The sequence below is a fragment of the Aulonocara stuartgranti genome, assembly GCF_965226115.1.
Source record: "Aulonocara stuartgranti genome assembly, chromosome: 9".
Classification (NCBI taxonomy): Eukaryota; Metazoa; Chordata; class Actinopteri; order Cichliformes; family Cichlidae; genus Aulonocara; species Aulonocara stuartgranti.
Window position 1 is genome coordinate 32,818,547 of NC_138960.1, and position 14,577 is coordinate 32,833,123.

General features: G+C 41.9%; 2 protein-coding genes across 4 annotated transcripts in view; both read right to left on the reverse strand.

The window, feature by feature from the left end:
• LOC309714471 (uncharacterized protein) overlaps positions 1–8,220 on the reverse strand; it is an 81,936-nt gene extending 73,716 nt beyond the window's left edge. For all 3 annotated transcript variants that reach the window (XM_082546965.1, XM_082546966.1, XM_082546964.1), the window contains exons 1-7: positions 8,061–8,220; positions 5,487–5,558; positions 1,841–1,942; positions 1,552–1,662; positions 1,250–1,360; positions 1,020–1,130; positions 697–807 (exon numbers count right to left, since the gene is read on the reverse strand). In XM_082546965.1, the coding sequence (XP_082403091.1) occupies positions 697–807; positions 1,020–1,130; positions 1,250–1,360; positions 1,552–1,662; positions 1,841–1,915 (519 nt within the window). In that variant the 5' untranslated portion in view covers positions 1,916–1,942; positions 5,487–5,558; positions 8,061–8,220. The remainder of the gene's footprint in view (positions 1–696; positions 808–1,019; positions 1,131–1,249; positions 1,361–1,551; positions 1,663–1,840; positions 1,943–5,486; positions 5,559–8,060) is intronic.
• LOC309714473 (LIM zinc-binding domain-containing Nebulette-like) overlaps positions 8,216–14,577 on the reverse strand; it is a 54,141-nt gene continuing 47,779 nt past the window's right edge. The window contains exon 5 of the mRNA XM_082546970.1: positions 8,216–8,260. The gene's annotated coding sequence lies outside the window, so the exon portion shown is untranslated. The remainder of the gene's footprint in view (positions 8,261–14,577) is intronic.

Sequence of the window (14,577 nt, forward strand, 5' to 3'; positions counted from 1 at the left end):
CTGTTCCTTCTTTTGTTGCTCTGCTTTCTTTCCTCGTCTTTCCCATTCTCCTTTCCTTTCCATCTTCTCCTCGCCGTTTCCTTTCTTATGCCCTTCCTTCCTTCTTTCTTTCTCGTTCATCCTTCCTTCCTCATCTATCTTTTTCTTCCTCTCTTAATTTAGTTCTCTTTATTTTACTTTCTCACTTTCTTTCTTCTTCTCTTCCTTTCTTTCTTCTTTCCTCTCACCTGTTTCCTTCCTGTCTTTATTTCTTTTCCTTTTCTCTCTCTTTTTTCCTTTCTTCATCTCACCCTTCCTCTTTCATCCTTCCTTCCTTCTATCTCTTTCTTCCTCTTTAGTTTCAGTCCTGTCTTTATTATTTTCTTCCACTTCCTTTCTTCTTCTCTCACCTTTCTCTTTTTTTCTCTCTCTTGTCCTTTCCATTCTTCCTTCTTTCCTTCCCTCTATCTTTCCTTCATGTCTCACTGTCAACTTTGGTGTAATTTTGCTTTTTCTTTGCTGTTTCTAAAAATGTATGTTACATATTTTGTTACATTTGCATTCACTCAAATCTGAAAGACCGAAGGTAGAAATGAGTCTCGAGCAGGCGCATTTAATCTTGCACTGACAGATATTTGTAAAAGAGGATCATGGATACAGTTTGTGTGTGTGTGTGTGTGTGTGTGTGTGTGTGTGTGTGTGTGTGTGTGTGTGTACCTCACTCTGCAGCTGTGACACCTCCAGAGCGTGCTGTATTTCTGGAGTATCAGCGAGCTGGGAGTAGATGGAGATGGAGGCCTTCCTCTTCCCGTCTTCTTTGTACTTTTTCTGAAACAGAACGACATCAGAACCAATCAGAATAGACCAGGAAGTAACAAGACACAAACTAGTAGCTCTTTACAGATTAACTTTAAAGTCAGTGTGGCGGACGTCTTCCGAGCTCTACAGCTGCATGAATCTGCCACAGTCAGCGTGAGCAGCTGTGATACGGGCTCAGCTGAAACATGTTGACACAGAGCTGCTGTACAACAGCCGAGTACCTCGCTCTGGAACTCGTGGACGGTCTTGGCGAGCTGCATCTCGGTGGTTTCGGGAAGCTGAGAGTACAAACTGCTGCTCATCTCCTTCTTTCCCTCCTCCTTGTACTTGTTCTGAGGAGCAGAGAGAGTTTCAGAGGGACGAGTGGTGCTGACATAACACTTCATTCACTCATCTTCATTTATTTTCCATTTTAACATTTAGTCTCAACAATCCATCCGTCGGGTCTGACCTCGCTCAGTATCTCAGACAGCTCTTTGACAAACTGGGTCTCTGTGGTTTCTGGCAGCAGAGAATAAAGGGACGAGGAAATCTTTGTCTTCACGTTTCCTTTGTATTTAATCTGAAAAACAAACACACGCGACTGTCAGTGCTAAAGCCAATGAAACATTTTTAATGGGAAATTTAAAAAATCCTCTTTTTAAGACATCGGTCTTGTCTTCAGAGTTTCAGTCATACTTTCTATGAGAACGCTGTAAACGTGGCTCGTGTGGAGAAACTGACTAAAATCTGGCTGTGCTGAAGTTGAACTACCTCGCTCTGCAGCTCTGAAGCCTCTCTGGCGTGTTGCGTCTCGGGAGTCTCCGGCAGGATGGAGTACAGCGAAACAGCCGCCTCCTTCTTCCCCTCCTCCTTATACTTAGACTGAAACAGTCACATTTCAGCACAATGAGCAGACAACTCGATCAATGTTTAAAAGAGAGAGAACGAGTCATCGTAGGGCCAATTTTAGACCGTAAAGATGAGGAAATGTTAGACAAAGACAGCAGATCTGGCCTGGTCCTCACTTAACATTGAAGCACAAGTACGATGTGTGTCAGACCTCAGAGATCACAGCGCTGATGTTCTTGGCGTGGATGAGTTCGGCTCCGGGAACAAACAGACTCTGTCCCTTCATCTTCTCGAAGTCTTCTTTATATCTGACCTGGAGGATGAGACACGAGTGTTAACGTGTTTCTGAGCCGAACTTCTCGTGAACTTGAGCTGCGTCCCCATGAGGACCGTGTGATGTGTTTTTCAGCCGTGCAGACGTTTCATCCCTTCAGGTTGTGAGTTTCAGAATCTCTCTCTGCTGCCTACCTTTTAATTAGCATCAGAGGATTGAAATACATTAACTGCATTATGTAACTTACACTGGGGATCACTGACAGCACAAGCCGACCCCGTTACATGAACTCCAGGTGAAGTATCACTGCTACACCTTCTCCTGATTGGCTCCTGCCTGACTGAGCTCTCCTCTCTTCTGTTTGGTATTAGGTTTTATCGGGTGGGCGGGGCTTGTGTGTCTCCAGAGCTGCGTGGGCTCTCCAGAAAGCTGATTAATTGGTTGTACGTTTGGGGAATTTTGTGGGCTTTCACCATTGTTGTATACATATACGTATAAGTTTCATTATTTAATGGTTAAACAATGAAACTTATATCTACAGTTACTCTGGATGTCTCTTAATTTCTGGATTATTCTCAGTTTTATTCTCTGTTCAACAAAACAAGCTGCTTTTATTAACTTCATGATCCCAGACTGATTAAAACTATGCAAACTCTCTGTATTCTGGTGCTTTGCTAATGAAGTGACCTGCAAATAGTTCACCATATATTTTCACAATGTGCAGTTTGGTGTTTGTCTGAATCTGATTGGATGTTCGGTCCAATAACAGCCTGGCAGATTTTCTGTAGAGACTCTGGAGAAAAATGGAATTAATCCACAGACGACAATCTGTCACAGCCAATCTGTGACAGGAAGTCAGTGTGGGCAAAAAGCGACAGGTGCTTAAAGTACTAAATACAGCTTCGATGGCTTCTAACCAGGAACACGCGAGGCCGACTTCAGACTCAACACAAATAAGCAGAACAACACGTTCTCAACACCTCGACACAAACCAACGCTTGGTCAGACACCTATTCTCACCATATTTTTAATAAAGCGGCTCTCAAACAAGACAAACATAGTTCAGCCTCCAACAATTTTCTTCATTATTTATTATTAAAAATAGAAAAGGATGAAAGTTGAGTTTAAAGGAAATAAAGGTGAGCACAGTGCAGTCAGCAGACTCCTGTTTGTACACTGTTCTTACAAAACTTCCACAGCCGCTGTCCCGAGGGAAGGGGGACCATTAATCCTGTTTCAGTTTATTTACACCTCATTTTATGGTTTTTAAAACTCGTCCTTTTGCTGTTGTTCGATCAGGTTTAGCCATTACTTAGTTAGAGTTGGGGTTACAATACACTCCTACACCATGTTAAGCTTCTCAGACACGTCCTTGGTTACCGAGGTTAACCAAAGCCCCATTGGCTACCTGAGGCTTGCTATAAAAGTGAGCCAGTCTCCATATGGGATGGCTGTGGCTCAGGGGGTACAGCAGGCTATCTACCAACTGGAAGGTTAATGGTTTGAGCCCCGCCTCCTCTAGTTTTGCCCCTGATGTGTTCACTGAAGTACAAAAGTGTGATTGTTAGTTTAAAAGTGTTTAGATGTAGAAGTTGAAGAGTAGAAAAGCATTATTAGTTCTAGTCCATTAGCCATAAACGTCAGTATTAAACTGTAAAGCAGAACATTTTGTGCTTTCTTGGGCACATTTAACCTTTCATAACATCTGCAGAGAAACTTCTTCTATTCTTAGGGCTCAGTGCGAGTGGTTGGACCTAGCAGCGGTAGCTACATCTATATTTTAGATATGGTCTGATAAATGTAGCTGTCTTCCTTCAAGTTATAGAATCAACCAAAGAAAAAAAATCTGATTTTTTCCACCATCTGTTGTGCAAATTCATTAAGATTCTGCCGAAGGATGGCAAAGTCATTAGTGTGTGTTACACCTCTTAAAAGGATGTTTGAGGGCAGGTTTTCTCCCATGTAGAGAGCGGCTGGAGGAATAAAAGTGAAAATGATTTCATCAGGTGGGTTGAGTTGCTTCCACTGTAGCTGATGACTCATTCTGCTGTTGCTAACAGCCAAGCTGCCAAGTTTGTCTCACACCAGGGAATCAATATCTCGCCCTCCCACATCCAACAGCAACATTCAGCCTCATTCAGCGTTTTACTCCAAAAGGCTGTTTTAGAAGTCAGAAAGCATTTTTTCTCCTTTGAGTATATTTTCTCTGCGTGTTGAATAAAGGGCAGCGCTGCACTTTGGTTACCAATGGCAACGCTCTTCGTGCTGGAAGAGAGGATGACACATTTCTGTCTTACGCCTCGAGAAGTTCACATTTTATTCATGAGTTACAAATCAGGCGACGCAAACAGCAGCAGGTGTTACGCACCACGTCGGACTTCACCGTGATGACATTTCAGCCCGAGAATTTAGCCGAGCTAGCAGCATGACATCAGCAGAGCCAACTGGGACCCCAACGGCTATTCTGCTGGTGTAGCCTGTCAGGCCTCTGCTGTGGGTGGTGCATATACGAGCCAAAGTTTCCACTTTTGCTTTTCTGTGACGGGAACATTTACAATTGCAGAGGCATTTAATCTTAAATCACATGATAATCATTGTCTGCATTTCTAAGCAGTCTGCTTAGAGAGATGGGAACATGATGACAACACTTTGTGTCATTATGTTCCCAACTGTCACATTGACAGCCATGAAACATTTCACAGATATTCACATGATCCTCTCTCAGAACTGAATCAATGATTTCAGAGGGCTGAAAACTGGAACATTCAGGAGCTCCCTCACTGCAGTGAACCTCATTAGTTCTGTTGAAATTAGCAGAATGATGTTGAATTAGATTTGAATATTTTGGCAACTAGTGCATGATTCTTTCTGCAAAAAGCAAAAACAGAGCAATAGCAATGGCCTCCATTTCCCCCGAAGATATTTAAAAAAAACGAATAAACAGGGTTTTTCTTTTTTAAAGATGAGGCTCAGTTGTGCTGTTGGTAATACAAAGAGTTCATGTGGGCAACAAAGTATTTCAAGGAAAGATCCTGTTGATTCGTACACTTCTCAATGTCACTGGACAGGAGCATCGATCGGATCAACGGTGGAACGTCACCTGGTACATTTACTCAAGTACAGTTTTATTGTTCGTGTAATGTATTTGAGCATCTTTATGTTCTGCTGATTTTATTTCTAAAGCAAGTATTTGAAACTTGAAAAAAAACCAGACCCTTGAACTATATTTTAATGCAAACATTGTGCTTTCTATTCCAAAACATTAGTTTGAAAGGTTTACTTACTTCTGATTTGTACATTTTAAAATATAGATCTACTATTGTAATTATGAATTACAGATCAAACCACCAGGCAGTTTATAAGTTCATAAAATCCTCTCCAGCTGCCTAAGAAGGAGAAAATGACGACATTATAGCTGCTGCACGCCGTTAGCGTGTTAGCGCACACGTGTGTTTGTGCATGCTGCTCAAACTAACTTACAGTGCTTACACTAAGTGCAGCATCACAGAGCTGTACACACAACTGTAGACAATAAGCATGAACGGTGACATTAAAATAATGAGGTGACACTGAATGAACTCACGTCACTGGCGAGCAGGCTGCACCTCCTGTTAAACGCCGGGTCTGGCAGCGGAGGCTTCCCGTCAGACGAGGCCTGAAAAACACGAGACGATATATAAGAATAATTCTGACATTATATAGACAGAAACCAGGAAAAAACATTATTATCCTTGGATGTAGGAAAATTCCAGCATTTACATGAGTGGCCATTAAGCCTTTAAGACCTACCATAGAAAGAAGTCCGCCAGAGCTTACTTTATATTTTTACATGCTGTGGAGCCATTTTTGGGAGCATTTCAAGTTGCTATACATCAATACAACTGTTATAGCCCATATTTTAATAATATGTCTGCATTAAGTCCATAGTATCTACATAAATGCAAAAAAGTGCAACAAACTACAAAAAAAAATTGGAAATCGTTTTTGTGATTTTTTTTTACATACATTTCTACTTAGAGAAATTTAAGAGGCTTATCCCTCAAAACCTTAAATACAAAAAAAGTTGCAAAAAATAGTTTCCAACAACAGGAAATTTATTGAGTGTCTTCATAGTTTTATTTTTGACATACACCAATTTTTATATACTGCAGAATAAATGAAAATAAATCCTATAATGCAAATTTGCAAAGAAACCAGCAGGTGCATCAAAATAAACTATTTAAAGCAGTGCAATCTGAGTTCTAAGCATCCCAGAAACTATTCAGAAAAGCATGAAGTCAAACATGACTTATAAAAACACCAGTATGGGCTTTTAAGGCCTATAAGTAAAAAAAACGTCATTTTCCGCGAAAATGATGTCACTTCCGGTTTCGGACAGGTAATGGCGGACAAGCGGTAGTTCGCACTGACGTCTATTTCAATGTAGGAAGTGTTACAAACAGCTGATCGGATCGGCAAAGCGTGTTTCTGGAATATTATGTTTTTGTTCCTGCAAGTGCTTTTTATGCAATGTTTGCAAAGCTATATGTGGAAGGAAACCGTGACTGAGGACAAGCTGGAGGCATAAGATGTAAGTACAACTCCTCTGGTTTCATATGCAAAAAAACATTATTGCGCTAGTTTACGTGGTTCTGGTTCTACAGGGGTTTCAAAAATAGTCGGAGCGTGCCCGCCCGGCTTTAAAGGGTTAATGCTAAAACTAACAGGAAAAATGCAGGTTTGATGATTTTATTTTTAGATGAAATCAGTTTTGCATCCATTGTTTGGGAAAGATTTTAAAAGCAGACAAGCCTGAGTGAAGACCATTAAACACAGTATCCAACATTTCATTTGCTTCTCACACACCTACATGATAACATGGAAACGCTTATAAACAACATGTGGTTTCAGGACATTCGGCTGTCATGCCTTTGCTTTATTTCACTTTTTCAGATGTGACTTTATGATGTCACATGGCACGGAAAATGGTCAGAGTCAGACACACGGGTCAGCTGTCCTCATGCAAAACCTCACAGCACAAATGAGAGCAACATTAGGTAGAAGTCTAGTGTCCTTCATGACACCTCTGCATGTTACCAGGCTGCAGACAACATGTTGAGCATAGAGTTTATTCATGCAGGTCAAAGAGTCAAGATCAGCCACAATCATGCCAAATTAGCTGATCTCTACAATTCTAATTGCTAATGTTTTGCTGCAAGCCTCTTTGCAACCCCACCATCCACTCCATGGGTATAAAACAGCAATGGAAGTCCAATGAAAAGAGCAATAAAGTCTTCCTGGCTGAAGTAGAAACTGATGGACTGACTTCACTAACGATCCAGAGCAACAGAAAGCTTTGAGTCAACCAGTGGAAACTTCCCTAATTCATGCAATGTTAATCCTTTGACTTTCTTAACAGGCTGTATTCAGCCCCCCAAAATCCCACTATCCAAGGCTAATAATGGCACATTTTCATTTGTAGTTTCACTAATCCTCTCTAAGCCTTTATAAAAACCTGCAGTGCCAGACAAAGGCCCGCGCCAAGGTCAACTGAAAGACTCCCACTCAGAGCTTAGAGGTGTGGGGGTGTGACTCCTCTTAACAAAATTTGCTGCTCTACAGACTTCATCAAAGAACGGGAAGATTCTCAAAGTGTTTGGTAGTTTGGGAACATGCTGCTGTAGTTAACAGGGAAATCAGTCAAAGAATAACCAAATAAGCACAACTTTTATGGAGATCTCCTGCTGCCTCCAGAAGCTGTTTCTCTCTGCAGAACAATTATGTTTGTTCTAATTAGACTGATGTTAAGACCATTAAGATTTGTAAAGAGATCAGATTTATCATGGAGGCTTTCTAACAATAGAAAATGGTGGGAAACTTTATTTATTTTCTCTCTTTTATGTTTGATGAGATGAGAGCTGCACAAATGTAACTCAGGGAAGCAGAATTTAGCCCTTTTTCCTGAAAAGCCTTGAAACTATTTTAAGATCCTCTTTGGTGTGAGCAGCAGGCTTCGTGTTCTCCCAAACGTTTCTGTGCTGTGATGAATTTCCTTCTGTTTTGAGTATAATTAAAGCACAAATCCAGGTTTGTAAAAGTTTCATCTCCTCATTTTGTGTTTGATGAGTTTGTTGTTTCTGATAGAGTTTATAAATCAGTCAAATTTCGAGGTTCTCACCTCTGACTCCCACGACACCAGCAACCTCTTTGCTTTTGTATCCTCATCTTCATCCTTTTCCTTTCCACCTGCCTCCACCTTTGCATCATCATCTTCCTCCTCCACTTCCTCTGCTGTATTATGACTTTCAGCCTCTTCATGCAGACCTTCAGCAGTTGTATAAGCAGCTGAAGCCTCGTCATTCTCCACCTCGGCCAGCTCTGAGGGAAAAAAGAGTTCATGTTGAACTCCAGAAGAAATAAACTTGAAATTATATTTATTTGTAAACACACAACAGGGACAAAAGGTAAAAAATGACAAAAGAAACACAAACATGATACCAAAGGTGGGGAACGACACTAAGTGACACACAAGGCAGACAGAAATAATAAACTCAATTTGTAACTCACACTGAATAAAAACCAAGTATTCAGAAAGTGAAAGTGTAAAACATCAGAGTAAGTCAAACATCTCAACAACTCCATCGTCTTCTTCTTTTGGCTGCTCCCTTTAGGAACCACCACAGTGATCTGTCCACCACCCTGCACGCCTTCCAACAGTACATCCATCAGTCTCCTCCGTCTGAGCTCCTCCTCTTTCACTCCTGCCTGGAAGCTCCATCCAAACATCCTTCCTCCACACATGTCCAAACAGCTCAGTTTTGTCCTTGGACGTTGTCTCCAAACCGTTCGACCCGAGATGTCCGTCTGACATTTCTACTCGTCTCTGATCTTTTCCATTCTGGTCACTTAACATCTTCAGCTCAGCCTCCTGCCTGTTTATCAATGCTACTGTCTCCAAACCACACATCACCTTGTAAACCTTCCCTTTTACTCATCTCCACCCACTCAGCCCTGCCTGCACTCTGTTCTTCAATACCTCAGCTCCAGCCTCCCTTTCATTCACACACATATTCTGTCTTGCTTCTACTGACTTTCATTCCCCTTATTTCCAGTGTATACCTCCACTTCTCTCTCATCCACCTGCTCCCTGAGGAACCAAGACTTAAATAATAAGTCCAAAAATAAACCTTGACATCACTAAAATCACCCTCAAAACAAAAGGAATCCAAAACTAATAATAATCCAAAAACTTCAAGCACTGCGACGACGATCACAACCAAACTCAAACACAACAGAAAAGCCTGAAACCACGACAACTTCTGTGTAACATAAAACTGTAATAACAGTAATAGTTACCACTGGGACAGAAATAAATAATAACACTAGATATAACTCAGCAGTCAATGTAGCCTGTACCCCACGATTAGAAAGTAAGTAAAGCAAAAGTATTTGATTGGACTTTATTCATCATGAACTGGCTCAAAGTAGATGACAGGCAGAGAGTTCACACAAGATGTTCATTTAAATAAAAGATAATTTAATAAACACAAACTAGCCAAAATACAACCATCACAACTGGTCTGATTCCAGGTGGAGTGGAAGAAAAACACGAGCAGCTGATCTGGGTTTGCTTTTATAGCCAGGAAGACACATCCGAGCTGCGTTGGGTCAGTCTTCCCATGTCAGCTGATAACAGGCGGCCAGCAAAGACGAGCCTCCTGTCACAGTCCTCCATGTTACAGTCGCCCTTGATCTGGTGCTAACAGCTTCCTCAAAGTCATCCTCACCCTGTGATCAAGGTCGTCTTTTGTGCTCACTGGACAACAGGTTGAACTTTGGCTTTTCAGAATAAGATTACAGTCACATTACATTATAAGTCATCTCCTAATTCTGCAGGTTACTGTGTGCTGTTACTTTCATTTTGACACCAAAGATCTCCAACTTTACGTCCTCAGACCTTCACCTCACTCGCTCGTTTTTCTCTCACCTTCAACCTGTGGCTGATTTTCCATTCTGTGCTCTTGGCTTCCTCTGCGTATGTCGGTCTTTCAGGTTTTACTCACTGCCTCTTATTAACCTTCTCCGATGTAGTGATCACTCAGTTTTGTCACTTTGTTCCAGCACTTCACTCCTCCACTCCAGGTCCTTTAAACCTTCTTTGCTGTCAAACTTTGAGCTTCTTCGACACTCAGTTTCTGTAATGTCGTGTTCGCCTCTCGTTTCTCTATATATTCAGTAAAACCTGTGAGCGTCTGCACTGCCTCGTCTAGCCTCCTGCGATGGCTGAATGTCTTCTCTGACTCATGTTGATCGAGTGCCTCTTATCATTTTTAGCTTCTACATTTAGCCCGCTACTCAGAATCTTATCACCGCCATGCCCCTCATCCCAGCCACGGTGCCAGCTCTGGTACAGTGTGTGCTGCCCAGAAACAAAGACAGAGGCACCGGAGCTGTGTGACTGTGTGACTGTGTGACTGTGGTGTGTGTGTGTTCAGGGATGAAGGTGTCGTATGCTGGAAGGCATTCACCACTTACAAACAGACAAATATTAATCAGGTGCCTTGGTCCCTGCAGTAACTGATAAACTACAAGCACAGCGTTGACATATTCATTTTAAAATTTCTATATATGTTAAAGTTATTATTATTATTACCGTTTATGTTTAATGTTTTTTGAAGAGTGTAAGTCCAAGTTCATTGCTTCATTTAGCTTTGCCTTTGGTGCCCTGAGATAAAGATCCAACAGTGTTGCTGCTGAAAAGATCAAACAACCTCAACATCTCATCTCCAGCTGAGTTTTTTATTTTTCTGCTGAGCAGATGTGCAGCTTTCTGTCTGCAAACCAAAAGTAAACCCACGCAGGGTCAGGAAAGACCAAAAGATCTGAGAGTAGCTACACCACCAGTTTGTAAATCGCTTGATTAATTATGACATTCAAGTCATACATGAAAAAAATCAATATAAATCCACGATAGCAAAAATATCCATCCATCCATTCGCTTCCGCTTATCCTTTTCAGGGGTGCTGGAGCCTATCCCAGCTGTCATAGGGCGAGAGGCGGGGTACACCCTGGACAGGTCGCCAGGCTGTCGCAGGGCCAACACACAGGGACAGACAACCATTCACACCTAGTGGCAATTTGGATTATCCAATTAACCTATCCCCACAAGCTGCATGTCTTTGGACGGTGGGAGGAAGCCGGAGTACCCGGAGGGAAGCCAGAGTACCCGGAGGGAACCCACGCAAACACGGGGAGAACATGCAAAGACCCCGGCCTGATGGTGGAATTGAACATATGGTTGAATTGGAAATATAATAATGTTATATATCACTGATTCCCAAAGCGTGGACTGCGGCTAACACCAAACTCTGCTGGAACATTTAAATAAGGCCCGCGTGGCTGCAGAAGTGAACAGCTGGACAACAAGAAGTCATTTCTGATAAATCAACACCAGAAGTGAGAGCCCACGTGTTCCTGCCTCACCTGGTGTTTAATGTCAAACAACTTAATGTCTTTAAATATTCAGATCTGGTGCTTCAATAGACCTTTGACCTGTCAGGGTGTATCCGTCTACACCTGTTAAACAGGCTTTGGCTCACTGCAATGCTAAACTGGAAAGTAATTAAGAAATTAAGCTCATAGATTAATATATCTGGAAACAAAGAAAATTAATTAAAGGTATGAAATTTTAAAAAAAAAAGCATATTATTCTTAATTTTCTGCTCTATTTTTGATCAACTCCATCAAGCAGCTGTTCAGAATGAATCAGTGAAAACATAAACAAATAGTTTATTTGTGGTGTTTAGGTGATGTTCAGAGTTGGGAATGGGATCTGAAGGTCACAGGATTAAGTTTGGTGTTGACTGTTATATATTATATTTACATTTGAAGTTTTAATGCTGGAACTATTTTCAAAATAAAACAATCACTTACTCCCTAAAACGTATTACTGAACTATCATCTGATATTATGCACTGATGAATTTAAATACTTTATCTGTTTATGTTTTCTTTTGTACTCAAAGTGTACACAGGTGCAGAATTAAAACACCCATTTCCTTTAAATATTCCAGCATCGTTTGGTATGAATGATTTTCCGATATGAAGCCAGAGACTGCAGGTGATCTGGCTCTGGGATGTGTCAGATGGCTGTCCATGTAAACAGGACGTCGACCTTATAAAGACCGACCGCGTAGGCGCCGAGTGACCATCTGCTCCCAGACTGCACAAAGACTAATCACAGCTCAACACAACAGCAAAGGGTTCATTTATCACCATTGACACCGAATCATCCACATATAACAGCAAACTGACTCTGAATTAAGAAAATACGCATATCAAGCAAAAAATAATAAAATGTGGATAAATGATTCTGATCGTGGATAATGCTGTTGTTGTTGATTATATGAAAAAATAAGCTTCAATAATCAACTGAAAGCTCATTTTTCTCGGTTTGGGCACTTTGGAAATGCACATTGTCCTGGTTACACAACAAATCTTACAAACTGTGACATATTAAAAAAAGTTAATTAATTAAAAAGATTTTTCCAGTACCTGTTACATCCCAAACTAGTAAAAACATCTGTGGACTGGAATGTGCACGGCTCAAACCTGGAAGGCTCCACAACCAGCAAAACCCAGCTCAGCCTGTAAACTATATGACAGGCGACTGTAGCCACACACACCACCCACGGCTTGTGCTCTGCTTTCTGAGGCTTTTACAGCGGTGAGCGTAAACTGGCTGCTGCATGTTAGGATTTAAGGACCGTGACTCGACACACTTCCCATTGTGCTTTATTGTTTTAATGACTTTGCACATAAACACTGTTTCCCAGGTTCGGCACAAGCGTCCACCAGCTTTCCAGCTGCCTCTGGTCTCTGACCTCACTATAAACAGGGGGAACCCTCATTACTTAGATCATGTCCACCTGTCCCTCTAACCTCGCTGGCGCTGGCCCTTGAGCTCACCGCACCACCCCTCCCCTGCAGCTGTGCCACACCTCCACCACGATTTTAAAGACAAAAGTGACCAAATTTACACGAGAAGGTGAGGAAATAAGCTTTCTGCTAACATGAGCAAGCCTGGTTTGTCGTGGTCTGGGTGGTTTTCCACAGCATCAGCTCCTCCCCAGTGGGTGGAGTCTTTGTTGTTCCTCACCTGATGGCAATCGTACCAGCAGTATTTATGACCGGCGCACTCAACTGGTCTTCGCCAGATTATCTGCCAACTTTAGTCAGTTCTCGGCCTCACGTCCGTTCCTTGGTGACTAATCGTGTGTATTAACCGTATCTCTGTTTTTCTCGTCAGCCTCTGAAACCCACCTACCAAGCTCTCCTGGATACCAGTTTGCTGCCGCCGGTAATCCCTCTCCGTTTTGGAGCTGCCATTCTCTCCTGCCTGCCTCCCTGCATTGCATGCAGCACCCACCTGGACCTCTCCTGCCTCCCCCCTCCACGCAACCCCCACCTGCAAGCTTGTAAGACAGCTCAGTGTACTATCCTTAGATTCACTCGCAACCCTCTGTGGGATTCCCCTGACTGCTCTGTCCTCTGTTTCAGTGCCCTGGCCCGCCACAGTTTCCCCTGCCCAGTACCTGCACCCAGTTATCCCTGCCATCTAGTTATCATCACAGTATTTTTCTCTCGCCTCAGACATCTAGTTTATGTTCATTGATTCTAGTCTGCACTTTCTGTTAGCCTCTGAGCATTGTAAAATAAAATCTCTTTTCGTTACACCTCACCCCTGGCCTCCGGTTTTGAATCTGCACTTGAGTCCATCCCATGTCCACGGGCCACTGCGCCTGACATGGTTAGGAAGCCAAAGACACACATATCTGCTAATTGATGCCACCATTGATTATCTTCCACTTATTAAGAGATTTGCTCTAAGTCATACAATTGATTTCCATGTATAAATGCATTAAAACAGTAAGACAAAGACAGCTGAGAAGGTGAGGTGAGGGTGAAAACACACTGCAGTGCAGTCACATCCCTAATTTTAAACTCATAACAGTCTCCAAATCATTGAGCTGTAACAGAATTCACGCAGCTTACTGTAGTTATGATGTTGGAAAGCATCAATAGAAACCAAAATCTTTTTTTAAGCAGGCAAACAAGTTTATTTCTGCTGCAAAGATTTTAACATTAAATGTCTATGAGGACTCGCTGATGGAGCCAGCCTCTTGTGGCCACTAGAGGAACTGCAGCCTTTGGTACTTCAGCTTCTTTTTCAGCTTTGGAGGTGTCCATTTATTTATTTTGACCAATCACATTAAAAACTTAGATTTTAAGTTTTTATTGTGATCACTGTGAAGAAAATACAACTGCAAGACTTTACTATCGGATTTCGTTAGAAATCAGGATCAGTTCCACGGACGGATTTGTTCCAAGAACAGCATTTTCCTCCCACAGTTAATTGTAAATGTAAAAAAAAAAAGAGAAATATATATAAATACATCAGTTACCATGACAACTGAATAATGTTGGCAAGAAAATGCACTGCTGACTTCTGTTACAGACCAGCATGCTTTCATAACTGGTGATACCATCGTCTTGGGGCACTTTCTCATTAATACTCATAATATTTATCCTTCTACTTGATATTTCTGTGCTCACCAGCACTCACAGAGATCCAAACCCATCAGGGGTCAAACAGTAAATCAGTGGTTCAGTGGCCTGAGAAACAGCTGAGTCCTG